The following is a 19,920-nucleotide window of genomic DNA, read 5'->3' as shown; positions in this document are numbered from 1 at the left end:
AGTCTGTTGAGGCAACTTTGAAGACAGTTTTAATTTACGTGTCATTTTTAAATTGAGGGATGATTATGATTTTCAGTGCACACTTAAATCATCAGCACAGATCTTTTATCGAGCTTCCATTTCAAGGAGAGCTCATGGAAAAAGCTGAGTCTAGGCTGTAACTTATTAAGTTTGTTTATATCGATACAAAAAGGTGTCTCATTCTGGTTCTGGTCTGTAATTCTGACCAGACTGCCATGGATATCTGTGGAATAAAAGGCGATTTAATTTTTTGTCTGTTGGTCACAGGATTTATCGATACGTTCAGATGAGAAAATTAGAAACGTAATGCGTGTAACCTTATACTGGAATATTCATATCGTGATATTTATTTGACATTTATTAAGATTGTGATATTTGGTGAGACAGATATCTCTTGCATGCTCTACAATAGACACATTCTCATTTGAAACTGACGTCATAATACGTGATGACACCAATCAGCAGTAGGGCTAAATATGAAAGCCTGCTTTTACATCAATGACAAAACGCCCAAGATGAATGTAAAGCCCAACATCTTTATTGTCCGCAACAAAAACGTTTGCTTACAACTCTGTTGGAAGTCTATTTTCTTCATTCAACTTTAAATTCCATAGATAAAAGTTGATACCTGTGAAAGGAAAATATAGCACAGCCAGGAAACCATAATAGAAAGGACTGGAGGGCAATTAAATTTTCTGTACTTTTATTTCCTGTGGTTTCTTCTGACCATCTTTATTTTAGAAATTAAATACAGAACACTTACAAGACCACATACATTGCTCATTACCCATCAATAGCACACACAACGCTCACCAAGATATAAAAATATAGGCTACTTAAGATATAGTGTGGCTGGGGGCAGGGGGGTAGCAGAGGGGTCTGATATGAAGCTGGAAAAGTTCATACAGTATTTTCGTGATACAGTCTGACTTAAAAGGTAATTACCAAATGTAGAATGAAATTTTAGCATCAATTTAAGTAATTGTGGAGGTGGTGAAAAAAGGGTTTTCAAATCTCTTTATAATCAAATTATTGATTTGTGCAGTTTCTGGGTGTCTTCCGGTAATGGGAGCCACTGGGAGAGGGATATTATGTCCTTCCAGTTAAGCAGACTAACCTTTTTTGCTAGGATTGGTGATACTATCAGGAGCGTGTGCTGATAATGAATTTACTAATAATGAGACAAAGTGACAAATCTGTTCAGGGAAGGGAGTTGATTGCCCAATATTAACCGAATGAAAAAAGTTGGGCAACTTTTTATTGCCAGGCTGAAAAGAAAATCTGTGTTTCTTAATAGTCGAATCTGCGTTAAACCACATAGGGGTTAAAAGGCAGGGAGAGGTTCTCTGATTGAAAATCTGATTAATTTTAAGCCACACTGTGGACACTGGTGCAGCTCTCAAGTCAGAAACGATTGCACAGAAAATTGTCAACACTTTGAGTTTGTTCACACCTGACAGCACCTGACCAATGACCTTTTCTCCACGTTCTGCTATAGACGTTCAGCGTAAGGAGCACGAGGAGATTTTGTCATAAGTAACATCATCCGGGAGCAGGGAATTCATTTCTGACATGTATACTATTAGGTAACAAGGTGTTTTAGTCTACGTTTGTAGAAGATTTCTGAAGGAGATCCAGGGTTCATTTAGAATGCATGAGTGTGGATTCTAAGATGCACTAGATCTTTTCGGTGGTGATCTGTGAACCTCTAGGCAATGGACAGCACCCAGATCCCATAACAGGTCTCTTCTATTGAAAATAACATTTTCCACCAGTAATGATCATGATATGAGAATCTACTTAAACCATCTGACAGCTGTAATATCCTCGTTACTTTGTCTCATTTCAGCGACTGTTTTCGAATGCCAGTTCTAGCACTGGCTTGCTGGTTTTCTCGAGTGAGGAACCAAATCTCGAACCGTGATGTTCAATCCTCAGTACATTTACAGGATTTCCAAAAGAAGGTCAAAGTGAAACGGGATCAGGTGGAAGGTCTGTGTGGTCTCCAAACCTGTTTTTCACAGATCACCCAGTCCTCAGCTGAACACTAAGAGTTCATGTGAGCCCCCTGTACAGTACAATATACGGTCGTCTCCTCAGGATGTTCCACTGGTTTTCTCTGACCTCCTGCTGGTCCCACAGTTGCATACAGAGTCTCAACAGGAGGGGGCACAGCAGTTTCCTTCTCAGAAAGGAAAACCAAGATCCAGAATTACAATCACACACTCAGCAAATTGTCAGGTTTTCTCCATCGGAGAGTTCAAAGCCTTAGACGGAAAAGGCGATCATGGCTTTCAACTCATTCACAAAATACTTAGTAATTACATGTTTTATATAGTCTTTATAAAAAATGATCATGAATATTATCACAATTATATTTTTAAAGTTCATTTTTCCCGTGTTTTTTGATAGTTTTGTTTAGTGTGATATTTCTATGATTACCATTTTGATATGGATAATTTGCTTTAGATTAGGACATTTAGGAACAAATGAATTAGGAATGTACAGTAATTCATCAGGAATCTTGTGTAATGTGTACCACTCCTGCTGCTACCATTTTTAGTACCAGATATAATAAGAGGAAGGAGAAGAATACCTGTACTGTAGAATATGTAGTGTAGATGTCCTCTAGATTTCCATCTGAGCAGTTCAGGAAAAAGGAGACAAGTTAGAAACAAAGCAAAACCAAAACTGCAAAGAAATGAATATAATGTCTTTCTCAAAGGGCAGGCATACAGTAAAATATCAAGGAATCAGCCATGTATCTAACAAACATACAGTACACATGTCTGATCGGAAATACAGTACGTGTGTCTCTTATATACTTATAGTAACTTCAAACGTTTCAGTTAATTTATCATGTCCAGTTTTTCAGATTTTTCTGCAAAGTGACATAATGAAACTTAAACAGAAAATGAGATGATACTATTCTATTTGTTATTGGTGCGCTTATATTTTTCGTAATGAAAATAGTGTAAAATACTCATGAGCAGAACCGGTCATGGTAATATACAGTATACTGTTTCTACACTATTTCAAATATCTGATATATGTACTGTATACTGTATATTGCAAGGGCATAACCAAAGACATTCAAGTTCTGTGAGGAGTTCCTTATTCAGCTGTCTATCTGAAGGCTGATAGTGTTTGTATTGCGGTATATATTATGTATAGATATAAGGGTTAAACTAAGTTGTTTTTGTGCTATGATGTTGCTGTGGTAAACAAACTGGGCTGTGGACAAATGGTAAAATGTGCAATTGTACCCTTTATCAATGGAGGGATGATAATTAGAGGTTAATACCACACAGACATTTAAGAGGAAGAGAGTAACAAACAACACATCTTTGCTTTGGCCTTTGTGGGCCTTCCTGTTCATTTTAAATGTCATCTATAGTAAATCTTAGAAAGTCGAGATGTCTTCTAGAAAAATATTCCAGTTTAAAATGTAGTCTTCAATAATTTTGTTAAACAAGGTAAAAACAGAGAAGGTTAGTAGAAATTCATAGCAGATGGTAGCATTTCCTCGGCCTGTTAAATGTCGGTTTTGTTTTTTCTGTTACATGTCACAAAAGTAGAGCATTCCACGCATGAGTAGTAACAGTAGCAAATTCACTGTTATACTGTACATCATGCACACATCATTCACTTTAATGGTCAGACACGTTGAGGCAGTAGCATGGCAGATTAGTACCTTGATTAGTAGCGCTATGATTTTTTTTAACACATACATAGATGATGCTCAGAACAAAGAAGGTCACGACAACACTGATCCCACTCGCCACACCAATGATCACTGCTGCATTGTGGGGCTCGCTGTTTCTACCTGAAATGACAGATACTGTCAGATACTGTTTTCTCATCAATAACGGAAACAAGTACATTATTTCCTTACAGGTGCAGTAGCTGTGAAAGAACAGTGGTAATTAAGGCACCGGGTGTTGTAACAGTACATGAACAGAGGTTAAAATACATCTCATTTATACAACCTAAATCAAAGCTGTTCTCTCAAACTATTCTCATCACTTTCCGTCAAGGTTGAAGACATCCATCATCTTCTTCGGAATAGAGGTTTTCATACAGTACTTTGTGCTGCAACACTAAATACTGCAAGTTAGCGGGAAAAGATCAAACAAAACCATGGAGGGATTTTTACTAAGTAGAAGATAAACATGGATACCCATGATAAATGTTCAGTTTCATTACTCTTAAATAATGTATTCTGTATAGAAGTATAGAAGCTGTATAGAAGAGGAACATACAGTAATACTAGCCGCTCTCAAACTGCACAGTGATTCTGATGCTTTTTGAAACCTTGCACATTTAAATATTCCATAAACTGGCCTTCCTTGCAAAACTAATAACTTGCACTTAGAATGCAGATACCGAATTCACAGGCTCAACGTGAATGATGGTGTTTTTGCCATACTTACAGACATCTTTTAAAGCCAACCAATGAGACTCTTTGCTGACTCGGTTGCTGGCCTTGCACACAATACTGCTGTTCTCTACAGTGACAACGATCTCCAGGGCATCCGACTCTATGTAGTCTCGTCTCACTTCAGTGCAATGCGTCTGCTGGCAATTGTAGGACACAGAATTGTCTTGACCGACAGTGCATGTAGCAGAGATGTTGCAGCGCTCTTCACTGGCTGAAGCTGACTTCACCTTTAACTCTGGTTTAATCACAGAATCTACAATGCAACAAGTGGTTGATTAATTTGATACGACGGGTATATTGGTTTGCTTTGAATGCTTTCATTGCTGGGTGACCTGACCACTTGCTGATCAATGCCATGACCCCAGTACCAGCACAGGTAGAATAAGGACTGTGAACGCTGTTTTACATCACACCCACTTGAGTCTGATAGTCTCACTCTCTGCAAGACTCAGACTCCTACTGTATTAGCATCCATTTAAAAGAACAGCTGCTTGCAATGGTGTCTCACACTAACACAGGCTCACAGGCCCCTGCAAGGTCATATGATTCCCTTTTGGGATTTGGTCACACAGCAAAATTCAGATCTTATCAGATAATCATATTACAAGAAATGATAAAGGTTAACCCAAGTTAGTGGAAGAGTTGTAGTCAATCCTGAAGTGATACCCCATGCTGAAATGTTGTCAGAGCTGTGTCACTGAAAGTAACAGACACAGTGAAGGAATAATTTCTGGTTGCATATTTGTCTCAATGGTCTATTTTGATTCTAGACTTCATATTGTCTACTGAACTGAAGTCAGAACAAAAACATATGTCCACAGAAACCACATAACTGTAACATTTATAAGGTTAAAACATGTACCTTGGGGGATTAATCTGTAAGTTACAATGCTTTTGTCAGTTCCTTCTTTGTCTTGTATTATTGCTGTGTAAAATCCATTATCTGATTCCTCCAGTTTATTAATTTGTAGCAAAAAGTTTGTCTTAAAAAACATCACTTTACTCTCATAGTGAGGAAAAATGTCGAGATAATCAATCTTGAATGTGTATTCCAGTATAGTTTTAGAAGTGTTGAACCTCCAGTAAAATTTTCTGTTTTCTGCTGGCTTCACTCCTTCCACATCCAGAAGGTAAGGCTTTCCTTTTAAACCATAGCGGTCAATTACTTGTTCAGATTCAGTACCTGGAAATGGAAAAACAATATTAGCTTTATACATAATTTCAGCCTTAAATGTCTATACTGTATATAGTGTATGTATAGAGAGAGAGGATCAATGTATCAATGAACATTATAGATTGAATAACCAAGCTGTCTTAAAAATAGCAGCAGTCCTTCAAATTTTTCATGTCTTCATGTGGTCAGTGTCATTTTTTAAAGGTATTTACTCCTTCTTGTGTGGTGCATACTTTTGAAATTCCAAAACTGTTTTGCCAGTTGTATGGTTGAATAATTAAACCATACTTACATGATACAAGATATGGGTAACTGTTTCCAAAACATAAACACTACAAATGATTAGTTCTGCATAGCTTAAGAAACGTACAAATATCAGAATAGGAGAAGCACTAATATTGCTACTTGTACTGCAGCTATTTATACAGCTTGAACACATAAAATAGCCCCTAATAGATCAAGATATTCTAGTATAAATAGGAATATTATATCAACGCAAATACTGTATCAGTGAAAAACTTTCTGTAATGTTGTAGCTGGTGATTTGTCAGAACCCCAGTGCAAGAGACCGGAGAGGGAAAAGTGAAGCGTGAAAAGGAGAACGAGTTACCGGCTGACGGGGCTGATCAGCCCAGGCTGGCCAGTAATGGGGGGGGGAGTGATGATCCCAGGAGAAGCCATACGAACTACATCCCCAGCGAAAAAAGGCTGTTGCACAAAGCCGGTTGGAAAAAGGGGGTCTAGGGTATGGAAAAAGCCCTAATAGCGCAGGTCGGCAAACTGGAGGGTCGACACGGTAAGTAGTGAAAAAAAAGTATAGAAAAGGTGCTGGCTGGAATAGAGACTGCCGTCTCAGGTCGATGCAGGGCGCAGGCTAGCAGCCGAAGCCGTGCTGTGCCGTGGGAGGCCGAGAGTCAGCTGGGAGCGCCGGACGACACAGGAGCAGAGGCTGGAGTGCCAGGTGATGCTGGGAGCTGAGGCCGCTGCGCAGAGAGGAAGACTAGAGCCAAGGCTGCTGTCTGACAGAATCAGCCGGTCAGAAAACACAGTCCCGTGTATGGGAGAAACTGAGTTGCGGGCTTCCTGGGAAAGGAGTTCTTCGAGGGGCAGACTTGAGGCTGCTGAGACTACCGCGCTGACTTGAGGCTGAAGCGCAGGGAGACGCTCTGGGGAGGCTGCAGAGACGGCTGCGCAGAGCAAGGGCTGGCTTAGTGCACTGGGTGACGCCGGAGCTGAAAACCGCTGCCAAGGGTGAAGTGCAGGGTGAAGGGGAAAAAAATAACTGCCGCAAAACCTGTGGGAACGACAAAACCAAATGGCGAGCGTCCTGATATAATAAAAATAATGGGGGCTTCGGCACGGAGAAACTGAATAACGAGCCTGGTAAAAAAAAGAGAGAGAAATGGAATTCGGGGCCGTCATGAGGCTGGTACTTCATTTGTTCATCCATCAATGTCGATGAAGACCATGACTATCAAGAGATTATTAAGATTGATTTAAATGTGTCCTGAGGTGGCTGATGATTCTAATCTGGGCACGGATGTCTCTACCACAAATACGGCGTGTAAGACCAGTGTTTGCTGCGGTGGAGGCGCTGACAGCTCTGGCTTTTTCGTGTCTCATGCATACTTTCGGCCTCGGCTATGCGTCAATTTTTCTGCAGCACCTGATCCTTTGAGGATTGGGCTGCGCCATGCTGTGCGATCAGATGCCAGGCTTTCCCTGATGCCGGCGGAGATTCCTAGGCTTTTCATGGAGGTTTAGTGAAAAGCCATGGACATGGACTGTCCTTAAAGCGCATCCTGGGTCTCCCAACTGGGTGCTTTCCCTCTGCCGGTTCACCGTACAAGAGCTTCTTGGGAAGACGCTCATTGTCCATGTGTAGGACATGTCCAGCCCATCTGGCCCGAGTCTTCTGCAGCAGGGTGTGAATGTTGTGCTGACCTGTGCCTGTCCAGACCCTTGTGTCAGGGATCTTATCATGCCACCTGATTTTCAGCACTTTGCGTAGGCACGTCATGTGGACGTGATTCAATTGTCTGACGTGTCTGCTGTAGATGGTCCATCGTTTGCATGCATAAAGTAGCATTGGTAGTACTATAGCCTGGTAGACTTTCAGCTTTGTGTTGAGACTAATACTTGTACATTCCCAGAAGTTGGCTTGCAACCTGCACTGCTGGCCTTAGCAATTCTGCAGTTAATTTCTTCATCTATGTTCACATGCCTGGATAGATTCCTGCCCAGATAGGTGAAGCTATCTAAGGCGTTGAGTGTCAATCCCTTGGCTGTGATGCAGGGTTTCTGATGGGGCTTACCGGGAGGCAGGCTGGTACATCGCTTCTGTCTTTTTGTGTGCTGATTGTGAGACCGAAGTTGTTGCATGCTGCATAGGACCTGTCCATGCTGGCTTGCATGTCCTGCTCGCTGGCGGCATTGAGTGTGCAGTCATCGACAAAAAGGAAGTCCCCGATGACCATCTCCTTCACCCTGTCCTGTATCTGATGTGGGTGCCTTCCTCACTGTTGCGAAAAGCGTCTAACTGCATGGCTGAGAACATCATGCTGAACAGTGCTGGGGCGAGCACACACTCCTGTTTTACTCCGTTTGTCACAGGGAAGACGTCTGCGATCTCACCGTCATCCAGCAGACGGCGGGTACTTATGTGCAGAAAAAAGACTGTCTAGCTCAGCACGGGAATGTGAAGAGGGCAAATAGCGCTAGGTCAAATCTGGGCGAGGCGGGGAAAAAAAACAACAAAAATCCCATCAAAGCAGAGCCTAGGCTGTCGATAGAAAAGGGGGAATAGAATAATAAGCGAATTGACTTGGATCACCAAAAGGTGATCCGGTCAGAGCAGCAAAACCCTGGAAAACCACGAGCCCCTGAGAATGTGATGGTTACCCAGGGCAACCGCTAACCCGAAGGAGGCTGCCCTGACAATTTCCTAATCGTTACTGTATATCAAGAATCACTAAAGACAATGTTTTTTTAAGACCAGTTAATATCATATAGTCTTAGTGGTTTTGAAGAGGATGATAAAAAGATGTTTTCAATAATTATCTGCAAGTGGTTTTCAGAGTACACTGGTAGATTTTTACTGTATAATGCAAGTGGGGATGTCTCGGTACTTTTAAGCGAAAGGGTGTGGGTTCAATTCCCAAACCGAGCAGTACTATTGTAACTGTAGGGTTCGTGCGATGGCGGTTAAACGCTTTGCCTGAAAGGATGGACTTTGGAATAGAGACAGATATTCTCTGTAGACAGCTTATTTTTTTAACAGTCTCGTTTACACTTGCTGCACTCTCTCTCTCTCTTCCTGATCTCTTCCTTTTTTCCTGGTCACGTTATTTCACATAATAATCAGGAAACACAGAAAGTTATATGAATTTACACCTATCAACAGACTGACACAGTGAATTCTATAACTCAAAACATTTTAAACTGTGTAGCTGAATAAAACAGCAATGACATACTGTAGGACACAAGTTTACATTTTTATTACTGCAATGTACTTCACTCAGCATTCAGTATAATAATTAATCATCTTTATATTTTATTATTGAATATTTAAATATAATTATTTAATAATAATAGTAATTTTTAGCTATTTTTAACGCACTCTACTATCTGTTTGACCTGATGTAAATCTTGTATTCCTTTGTATAAATTTAGAATACTTCTAAATATTGTACAGGTATGATAGTTCTGTCCATGTGGAGCTTGTTTTTGAAATTACAATGCTCATGGAGCACAAGCAAATATATACTGTATATATTCTATGCAATTTAATTTATGGTTCTTAACTGCAAATATTTTAAGTTATTGACATTTCCCCTAACAGGTATACAGTAGGTAGATGTGAAAAAGATGGTAAAATGAAAAGACATAATGATGACTGAAAAGACATTCCTGGCAGTACTCCTGAATGTTTTTTTTTTTACTGCCTTTATCAGTAATATTCTGTGGTTCCTTTTTTATTTAAACACAAACGCTTTCTTCCCACTTACAAAAATACAGAACTACAAGTGCAAAAGCTGAAACATTAGAAATGTCAGGGGACAAAAAGATGTACTGTACCCTCCAACGTGCCTATCAACAGAAACCATGCAGATGAGACTTGAACCCACAACCCACTAGTCGTGACTCAAGAGATTTACTGACTATGCTATGCCACCCTCAAAATATAAGGAAAAATATAAAGCAAATTGCATTAAAAATGTTTTTTGAATTCCAAGATTCCCCAGTTCGAAGATCCACAGTTCTGCTGACCAATCCCAATATGGGCATGATAGCTATGGGTAGCTTTGATTTGACTTCGAAAGCTGCAATTACAAGTGGTAACTTAGTTCTGACCTTAGTAGTGATGTGATTGGACGATATGTTAATTACTATTCATACCCAGAATTCAACTTAAAACAAATCTTTAATCAAATCTACATACTGTATTCCAGAAAGCGTGGAAAGCAAGCTGCAGGACTGATGATCACAGCTTTATGGTGAGTATGTGACTGAAATTCATTAGATGATTCTCCTACCATGTACATTTACTATCAGTATGCAGTACAACATAGTAATTGAGTGACTAGAAGGACAAGACCTGGTGTTACTGTAGATCATTTGAATATGGCCTATGAATCTCTCCAGGAGGATGTAGTAAAAATTGGAAACTTTTCTTTAGGAAAAGAAATCACAACACAAGAGAAGTTGCTTCATTAAAGACTTCCAGGCAACAGCCACAAATTGTCATCACAATCATAAGAATTCCTTACACTTATATAGCGCTTTTCTCTACACTCTGCTCAAAGCTCTTTACAGGTAATGGGGATCTCCTCCACCCCCACCAGTGTGCAGCCCCACCTGGATGATGCTCCAGTACTCTCCCCACACACCAGGTATCAGTGGGGAGGAGAGCAGAGTGATGAAGCCAGTTCAGAGAGAGGGATCTAAATGGGCCACATTAAATTATCATGGACTCATCTCCTTATAAATCCTCTCTACTCATTTTCAGATTTTCTCACCTGTTCTCCTGTCCTTCATGAGTTTGGATACTCCTTCTCAACTGCTCCTCCCTGCCCCTTACCCCTTCTTAATTGTCTTCTCCCAAGCCTTATTTTTCTGCTCCTTCCCCTCTCTCCTTCACAATTGCAAAAGGCTCCACACCCGAAACATTGTGTTTCTTTTTCTTACCTTTCAGCATGGGTGACCCTTCACATGTTCTTTTACATTCAATTATTTTTAGTGGTGTCGGACTCATGTGCTTTTCTCTGTTTTCGGTTCTGAGTTTACCACTGTTAACATTCTCAGAGCTGTTTCTTTTCTCTTTCCTTTTAATTTTAAATATGTGGTCCAGCTATTTTGTTGTTGCATAAAGTATGATAATGTTCTCCCGCAATGTTGTTTTGAGTCGTGATTCAAGTGTGAATTATTAACTTCATTAACCCAGCAGATTACCTGCCTTTGATAACAACTGGACTGGGACAAAAGGGTTTAGTAAAAATGATCAAGAGCAGCCATCGACACCTTTGTACAGTATGTGTTTTTGTACAGAGGTTTGGTAGGGGGTGTAGTTTAAAACTTGCCCATTTCTGTTCTCCACTGCCTGAATATCTCTAATTATCTTGCCCTGTCTGGGGATCTTTTCTCTCCCCCCTCCATCCAGCTCATCTTCACCTTTGCAGCTGCTCCCTGGCTCATTCCTTGTGAAACAAGAGGGAGTTATTCACAGTAAAGCTGTCATTTTCTCAGCCTGGCTTCTTACATTAAATAAACTGTGTATTTCCTCTCCATGGTGCATTAACTAGGATTTGACTGAGCTACTGAAATTGATATTTGGAAGCTGTGATTTAACTTGAGTCTAAGGCTGCTGACTAACTTGAGTCTACCCCTCCCTACACTTCACAAACTTTTCTTATTGGTCACTTCATAATGTTAAATTATAAACTATATAATATCACAGCAATTATTATTTTAAGTATTTTTTCCAGAAAAGACTAAATGCAATGTCATTTTCATTTATGAGCTGAGCTCCATTTTTTACACACTGCATTTCTAAAAGTTGCCTTGCAAGGCAACTGACCAAGAATTATGAATTAGTCCAATAAGGCTTAAAGGTTCATTTACATGTAAAGAAAACATATTCTGCTCCAGTAGAGTAAGTGCCATATGGAAATAGAAAATAAGGAAATAAAGAAAGTTACTCAATCAGTCAAAAGAAGAAGCATTTGACCAATTTATTAAAAATCCATAATATTTTTTCTCATATACTGTATGTCCTATATTAGAAATGCAACAAGTAAAAATGAGTTTTGGAACCATATTGTTAGAAGGAAAAGGTATAATAGTACACAAAAACTGATTACAATGAGATTTGCATTTATAACTTCTATGAATCCCTGACAAGTGTTTAGACAGTTATTTGGTATCGAAGAATTATAGATGAAAAAGTTTTAACAATGACTATTAAATACAGAAAATCAAAAAGGCACCTTTACCTGCTACTGGCCAGAGAAAGAGCAGACAGGTGAAAAGGACCAGCTCCATTTTTCTTTGCACCTTCAGACGGCTGTGACTCTGAATAAACGGAATAAAGTGCCAGTGTCGGTCAAAGTACAGTTTCTAAACCACACTTTCAATATGACATTGAGAATTGGCAAATAATGAACTTGTCCTCCCCCAAAAAATCATTTTTCATTTGATGAAACCACACACTGACGTGTGCAAAATAAAATTGCTTAGTTGATATTTATAAACAGGAAATAGGATTGCAACACTTTTTTTGAAAATAATACCAAAAATAATTATATTCTTTAGCCTGCTCCAGAGCTGAATAAAATCAACGTTTGTCTCAATATACTTGCTGGGTATCCCCAAATGCAGCAAATCAGAAGATCTGTTTCAGACGCTGAAAAATTTCAATGAGAAAAATTCTAATGACATTATTTCAGGGGATCTAATCACCAGTAGTAAAGGAGGCAAGAAAACAGGACACTAATGGCAATCCCCAAACTTATTTAAGCGTGGGACAAGTTCATCATGAGACGGTCTCTTGCCTGTACTTGTGTGGAACAATACTGCCCCTTTGTGTCTTTGCATGAACATTGCATGAATATGTTGGTTCTCCACTGAGTCCCAACAAGTTGTCAAAATTGCTTTCTGATTGTTCTACAAAAACAAAATAGAAACAGTTGATATGCATTGCTTCATTCCAATAAAAAGATGCTTTTACGTGTACTCGTACACCCGAAGAAGGCTCCACAGCCGAAACGTTGTGTTTTCTTTCTTCTCTTTTCAGTGTGGAGTAAACCTATTACTTGTTCCTTTGCAGACTACACATGCTGACGCAGCTCTCCACCTGAACTACATTTACTGACTTGCAATTTTGTAACTCTGGCTTTTCGGTGATGGACACAGTTACAATAAAAGCTTTATTCAAATATACTGTACATTTCTTTGATATATTTTAAACTTAATAATTTGCATCAGGCAAACCTTAGCTCAGTTTAATTCATTCACAGGTTAAACTCTTCCACTTGCTCTGGATTACAGCAATAATTAATTGCCACTCGTACAGCATCCTCAGATTTGGAAAGGTGCTTTATAAATAAGTTTTATTATTCTAAATGAATATGAATCATATTATGAATGAATTCAACAAAGTATTACTAAATTCAACAAAGTATTACTAAAGACCAACAGTCAAGTATTATAAAAGCATTTAGAATATTTAGTAGAGACTCACTCATTATTAGCTATACAGTAATTGATCTTCTAAATCAGTGGTTCTCAAACTTTTTGGACCAAGTACCACCCCTGATCAAACCTAAGCATCCACATACCACCTCCAAGTCATCTTCTCATAGAAACCACAGAAAACCTCAATGACCAACATGAGCATGCGTGCACACACACTCACATACACATATAATAAATATTATAATAATAAACTTTATTTGATATAGCGCCTTTAAAGGTGGCTTCTCAAAGCACTTTACAGAAAAAAAAAACAGGAACAACTGTCACGGACGTCCAAAGGGACTAACCGTGGGGAGCAGGAGAGCGGAAAAAAACCCATATGCTTAGCGGCGAGACGGGAAAAAGGCCAGGGTTCATAGTGCAAAGAGTTCAGGAATGCTGTATAGAAACCTATGCCCTCAGGGAGCGGATGTGGGGCGCCCTGGTGCTAGGCAGGTCTCAGGACATCCGAACGTCAATGCTGAGCGAAGACAGAGTGCAAGACCCGGAAATATATAGCCCAAGGGAAAGAGAGGGACAGGAAGGACAGCAGACCGGAAACTAGGGACAGGACAGCGAAGGAGCGCCCTCTGGCTGCAGAGGGCATGACAACAACAACAAATAAAAATAAACAATAAAAAAGCACCATTTCAGTGAGAGGGGTTTGCCTGCTTAGTCGAGCAACGCAGATGTGAATTCATTTTTCGAGCCTTGATACAATTCACAACAGAGCCTTACATAATTTTAAATCGTCAGGCATTTTCTTGATGGCAAAGGTCTCACGGTGGATGTTGCATTGCGTCCATACATTTCTGGAGCAACCTCTCTAATTCGTGCAACTACACCGCTGTGTCGGCTTGTCATTGCTCTAGCACCATCTGTACAAACTCAGACGCATTTTATCCAGTCAATGCCATTCTCTTCAATAAATTCATTCAGAAGCTGAAATATGTGCTCTCCTGTAGTTCCTGTTGGTAGCGGCTTACTGAACAGAAAGTACTCATGGGACATACCCTCAAACTAGTATCCAACGTAAATGAGCAAACTGGCCAAATCAACTACAGACTCATCTAATTGCAGTGAAAAGCATCTGCTCATCTTAACGCGCTCTACCAGCGTACTTTTGATATCATCCGCCATTTCAATAATTCTATAAGTGACTGTGTCTTTAAGAGGGGGCAGCAGGTCGAGCTGTTTAGCAGCTTTTTCTCCACACATAATACGTGTCAGCTCTTTTGCCAACGGTAAACAAGGTTCTTCAAAAATAGTGAGGGGCTTACCTGCTTTAGCAATCCGCAAGCTTGCATTTTTCCCTGTTTCCGTTTCAGGAGTCTGTCTCAGAAGTTAAAAGAAGTTTTTATTTCATGTGCATGGGAGCGAAACACAGGGACACTCTGTGTATTTTCCTCAAAGTTGCCTAGAACAGTTCTTAAATATTTTTCTGTTAACTACTGTATCACGCTTTCCTGTGCTCACAAGATTACCAGCGTTCGTAGCACACATTTCTATGCTTTCCCATGCTTACAAGATTGGCGGTGTTCCAAAATCACACACATTCTCCTACCCCCCTATTTGCTTGAGATAGCTTTTTTAAATACAATTGGTCACTTACGTTCGTAGCACGCAATCCTATAGAATGGAATAGAATTACATTGTAGCTCTGTGTCCACTCAAGTATTAGCGCACGCTGTATCGTAGTACGTGGGCTGCGTATTGGACACATATTAAAATAGAAAATATGAAAACCCATCCCGATTTTCAGCACACACAACAAAGTTCCAGGGTCATATGGTATACCAGCTGGCGGCGCTCTGCGTACCACTTCTGGTACATGTACCACAGTTTGAGAACCACTGATCTAAACCATTTTTTTACAGCTTTTAAAGTCATGCAATGTTTGAGTTAGGCAGGAACACGTCATTGTATCTTTTTTTTTTTTTAGTTTTTAAAAATGAAAAAAATCATTTGCCCATCGTGTTGATAAGCTGTTCCCCAATTACTGACAATTGTAAAAAAATAATCCTTCCCCCCTCCCTCGTTTAATTTAAAGATTTCCACGAAGAAATCCTTAAACACAAAACCATCACATATAATAATTCATCCAGCTGGTTCCCTGTTAAATGACGCTGACGGACCAGGTTTAGTTCTATATAGTACCATATAGAGTAGTTTAAACCCTTTTTTTAAATTCCAAGTTAAATTGTTGGCTGATTACTGGCTGCTGACATTTGGATTATGACTAAATCTAGATTTTTCTAAATTCGGATGTAAACCTGAAAGAGATACATCATGTTCAAAATAAGATATAATAGTGGACTATTTTTATGCATTTGGCTATATGAGAAACAAACCGAAGTAATGCTCTTATCACGTTTTGAACTGCCTGGGTGCAGCTCGCTACATTACAGTGCTCATTACCACTACAAGGACAATAGAAGTTTTTTTAAAAAAAGAAACGAATGTCAAAATGTTTCCAAAATGTCCAATTGTGATACTTTAGCTGCTTAGTTACACAATTCCATATTAATATAACTATCAAGTGATGTTAAATCACTACAACATTTTTCTTTTTACAGTAACAGCAAGTGGTGTTCTTACTACGTATTCTTAGAAAAGGATAAAACATTATAACTTTTTATGGAGTACAGAATATAAGCATAATAATGTTAGAAGAAGCACGTTAAAACCAGAACCCACTGTAAGTTACCAAGTTAAAGACTTTTGATGCATAAAATATTAAGCATAATTAATTTATTTATGATGAAGGTGGAAGGTTATGTACTTTTGTCCAACTGAGAAATCTTGCCTTTATAAAATACACTGACTTTTTAATGTTTAACATGCTGTAATACACGGTTTAAAATACTTAAAAGTTTAAAGAGTAACCAACTTAAATTCTTAATTGGAAAAAGATTGTCCCTCAGCAGTGACCGGGATGTGAAACCGGGCGTTTTTCTGGCGACAGCTCCAATTCTGTACATGAGACATTAAGCTTTATTAGCTCCACCTGGCGGTTTTACAAGGTGCTTCCAGATACTATTATCCTAAAAAACATGCGGTATGATGCGGTACATTGCGCCACGTCCACCACGTTTTAAGGCAGCATACCTCGCGCACTTTGAATAGCTGGATCTGTATATATATAAACAGAGGTTTGAATGAAAAATGGTATTGGTGTAGAGTAATGGTATCAGAGAACAGAGAGCACCTTAATTAGCAGCTCTAACACGTACTTAGATGCACAGAAAAGAGATGAACAAGATGGCACCGATCTCACTTGCTACGCCAATGATCACTGGTGCGTTCTTGGACTCACTGCTTTTACCTGAAATGACAGGCATTATTTTCCTATCAAGAATGGAAACAAGTACTTCCTTACATGTATGGTAGCTCTGGGAGAGCATGGGTAAGAAAGGCACAGGATGATTAAAAATGTTCATTTGCAGAGTTTAAAATGAATCTTATTTATGCAAACTAACATTTAAAAGTAAAGCCCAGGGGCTTTATGTTATTCTTTACTTATCCTCCATTTTTTGTGATGGAACTGAAGTTTTCATACTTTTTCATTGCATCTCTTAGTACTACAGGTAAGTGGGGGAAAATATGAAAACAAAACAACAGAAGCATTTTTGCTGAGTAAAAAACAGACTTTGAAACCCAAGATAAAAGTTCACTTTCATCTTAGGTTTCATCAAAAGGGTTTAGTAAAAACGATCAAGAGCAGCCATCGACACCTTTGTACAGTATGTGTTTTTGTACAGAGGTTTGGAAGGGGGTGTAGTTTAAAACTTGCCCATTTCTGTTCTCCACTGCCTGAATATCTCTAATTATCTTGCCCTGTCTGGGGATCTTTTCTCTCCCCCCTCCATCCAGCTCATCTTCACCTTTGCAGCTGCTCCCTGGCTCATTCCTTGTGAAACAAGAGGGAGTTATTCACAGTAAAGCTGTCATTTTCTCAGCCTGGCTTCTTACATTAAACAAACTGTGTATTTCCTCTCCATGGTGCATTAACTAGGATTTGACTGAGCTACTGAAATTGATATTTGGAAGCTGTGATTTAACTTGAGTCTAAGGCTGCTGACTAACTTGAGTCTAACCCTCCCTACAGTTCACAAACTTTTCTTATTGGTCACTTCATAATGTTAAATTATAAACTATATAATATCACAGCAATTATTATTTTAAGTATTTTTTCCAGAAAAGACTAAATGCAATGTCATTTTCATTTATGAGCTGAGCTCCATTTTTTACACACTGCATTTCTAAAAGTTGCCTTGCAAGGCAACTGACCAAGAATTATGAATTAGTCCAATAAGGCTTAAAGGTTCATTTACATGTAAAGAAAACATATTCTGCTCCAGTAGAGTAAGTGCCATATGGAAATAGAAAATAAGGAAATAAAGAAAGTTACTCAATCAGTCAAAAGAAGAAGCATTTGACCAATTTATTAAAAATCCATAATATTTTTTCTCATATACTGTATGTCCTATATTAGAAATGCAACAAGTAAAAATGAGTTTTGGAACCATATTGTTAGAAGGAAAAGGTATAATAGTACACAAAAACTGATTACAATGAGATTTGCATTTATAACTTCTATGAATCCCTGACAAGTGTTTAGACAGTTATTTGGTATCGAAGAATTATAGATGAAAAAGTTTTAACAATGACTATTAAATACAGAAAATCAAAAAGGCACCTTTACCTGCTACTGGCCAGAGAAAGAGCAGACAGGTGAAAAGGACCAGCTCCATTTTTCTTTGCACCTTCAGACGGCTGTGACTCTGAATAAACGGAATAAAGTGCCAGTGTCGGTCAAAGTACAGTTTCTAAACCACACTTTCAATATGACATTGAGAATTGGCAAATAATGAACTTGTCCTCCCCCAAAAAATCATTTTTCATTTGATGAAACCACACACTGACGTGTGCAAAATAAAATTGCTTAGTTGATATTTATAAACAGGAAATAGGATTGCAACACTTTTTTTGAAAATAATACCAAAAATAATTATATTCTTTAGCCTGCTCCAGAGCTGAATAAAATCAACGTTTGTCTCAATATACTTGCTGGGTATCCCCAAATGCAGCAAATCAGAAGATCTGTTTCAGACGCTGAAAAATTTCAATGAGAAAAATTCTAATGACATTATTTCAGGGGATCTAATCACCAGTAGTAAAGGAGGCAAGAAAACAGGACACTAATGGCAATCCCCAAACTTATTTAAGCGTGGGACAAGTTCATCATGAGACGGTCTCTTGCCTGTACTTGTGTGGAACAATACTGCCCCTTTGTGTCTTTGCATGAACATTGCATGAATATGTTGGTTCTCCACTGAGTCCCAACAAGTTGTCAAAATTGCTTTCTGATTGTTCTACAAAAACAAAATAGAAACAGTTGATATGCATTGCTTCATTCCAATAAAAAGATGCTTTTACGTGTACTCGTACACCCGAAGAAGGCTCCACAGCCGAAACGTTGTGTTTTCTTTCTTCTCTTTTCAGTGTGGAGTAAACCTATTACTTGTTCCTTTGCAGACTACACATGCTGACGCAGCTCTCCACCTGAACTACATTTACTGACTTGCAATTTTGTAACTCTGGCTTTTCGGTGATGGACACAGTTACAATAAAAGCTTTATTCAAATATACTGTACATTTCTTTGATATATTTTAAACTTAATAATTTGCATCAGGCAAACCTTAGCTCAGTTTAATTCATTCACAGGTTAAACTCTTCCACTTGCTCTGGATTACAGCAATAATTAATTGCCACTCGTACAGCATCCTCAGATTTGGAAAGGTGCTTTATAAATAAGTTTTATTATTCTAAATGAATATGAATCATATTATGAATGAATTCAACAAAGTATTACTAAATTCAACAAAGTATTACTAAAGACCAACAGTCAAGTATTATAAAAGCATTTAGAATATTTAGTAGAGACTCACTCATTATTAGCTATACAGTAATTGATCTTCTAAATCAGTGGTTCTCAAACTTTTTGGACCAAGTACCACCCCTGATCAAACCTAAGCATCCACATACCACCTCCAAGTCATCTTCTCATAGAAACCACAGAAAACCTCAATGACCAACATGAGCATGCGTGCACACACACTCACATACACATATAATAAATATTATAATAATAAACTTTATTTGATATAGCGCCTTTAAAGGTGGCTTCTCAAAGCACTTTACAGAAAAAAAAAACAGGAACAACTGTCACGGACGTCCAAAGGGACTAACCGTGGGGAGCAGGAGAGCGGAAAAAAACCCATATGCTTAGCGGCGAGACGGGAAAAAGGCCAGGGTTCATAGTGCAAAGAGTTCAGGAATGCTGTATAGAAACCTATGCCCTCAGGGAGCGGATGTGGGGCGCCCTGGTGCTAGGCAGGTCTCAGGACATCCGAACGTCAATGCTGAGCGAAGACAGAGTGCAAGACCCGGAAATATATAGCCCAAGGGAAAGAGAGGGACAGGAAGGACAGCAGACCGGAAACTAGGGACAGGACAGCGAAGGAGCGCCCTCTGGCTGCAGAGGGCATG

General features: G+C 39.0%; 1 protein-coding gene across 4 annotated transcripts; it reads right to left on the bottom strand.

The window, feature by feature from the left end:
• Positions 1-537: 537 nt before the first annotated feature.
• On the bottom strand, positions 538-18,249 carry LOC107075929 (SLAM family member 5-like). Of its 4 annotated transcripts, XM_069188504.1 has the most exons (8): positions 18,073-18,249; positions 16,601-16,692; positions 12,128-12,206; positions 5,325-5,645; positions 4,455-4,715; positions 3,716-3,847; positions 2,618-2,661; positions 538-2,203 (listed from the first exon to the last, which is right to left on the bottom strand). In XM_069188504.1, exons 3-8 carry the CDS (start codon positions 12,174-12,176, stop codon positions 2,069-2,071), a joined length of 942 nt encoding a protein of 313 aa, XP_069044605.1. In that variant the 5' UTR covers positions 12,177-12,206; positions 16,601-16,692; positions 18,073-18,249; the 3' UTR covers positions 538-2,068. The 4 variants fall into 4 exon arrangements, 3 of the variants coding, with proteins under 3 accessions (XP_069044605.1, XP_069044606.1, XP_069044604.1); XM_069188505.1 differs by lacking the exon at positions 16,601-16,692; XR_011189358.1 differs by lacking the exons at positions 16,601-16,692; positions 18,073-18,249 and having other exon boundaries at positions 3,753-3,847; positions 12,128-12,301.
• Between the last annotated feature and the right edge of the window lie 1,671 nt (positions 18,250-19,920).

The sequence above is a fragment of the Lepisosteus oculatus genome, chromosome 4 (assembly GCF_040954835.1).
Source record: "Lepisosteus oculatus isolate fLepOcu1 chromosome 4, fLepOcu1.hap2, whole genome shotgun sequence".
NCBI classification, from domain to species: Eukaryota; Metazoa; Chordata; class Actinopteri; order Semionotiformes; family Lepisosteidae; genus Lepisosteus; species Lepisosteus oculatus.
Note: the sequence above shows the minus strand (reverse complement) of the source record. Positions and strands in the feature narration are given on the sequence as shown.

Coding starts and splice junctions, on each gene's coding strand:
- LOC107075929 (XM_069188504.1), bottom strand. CDS start 12,176: ATGGAGCTGGTCCTTTTCACCTGTCTGCTCTTTCTCTGGCCAGTAGCA. Junction 4,716..5,324: donor TTACAGATTAATCCCCCAAG/GTACATGTTTTA, acceptor GTTGCATTGTAG/ATTCTGTGATTAAACCAGAG. Junction 3,848..4,454: donor GTTGGCTTTAAAAGATGTCT/GTAAGTATGGCA, acceptor CTGTCATTTCAG/GTAGAAACAGCGAGCCCCAC.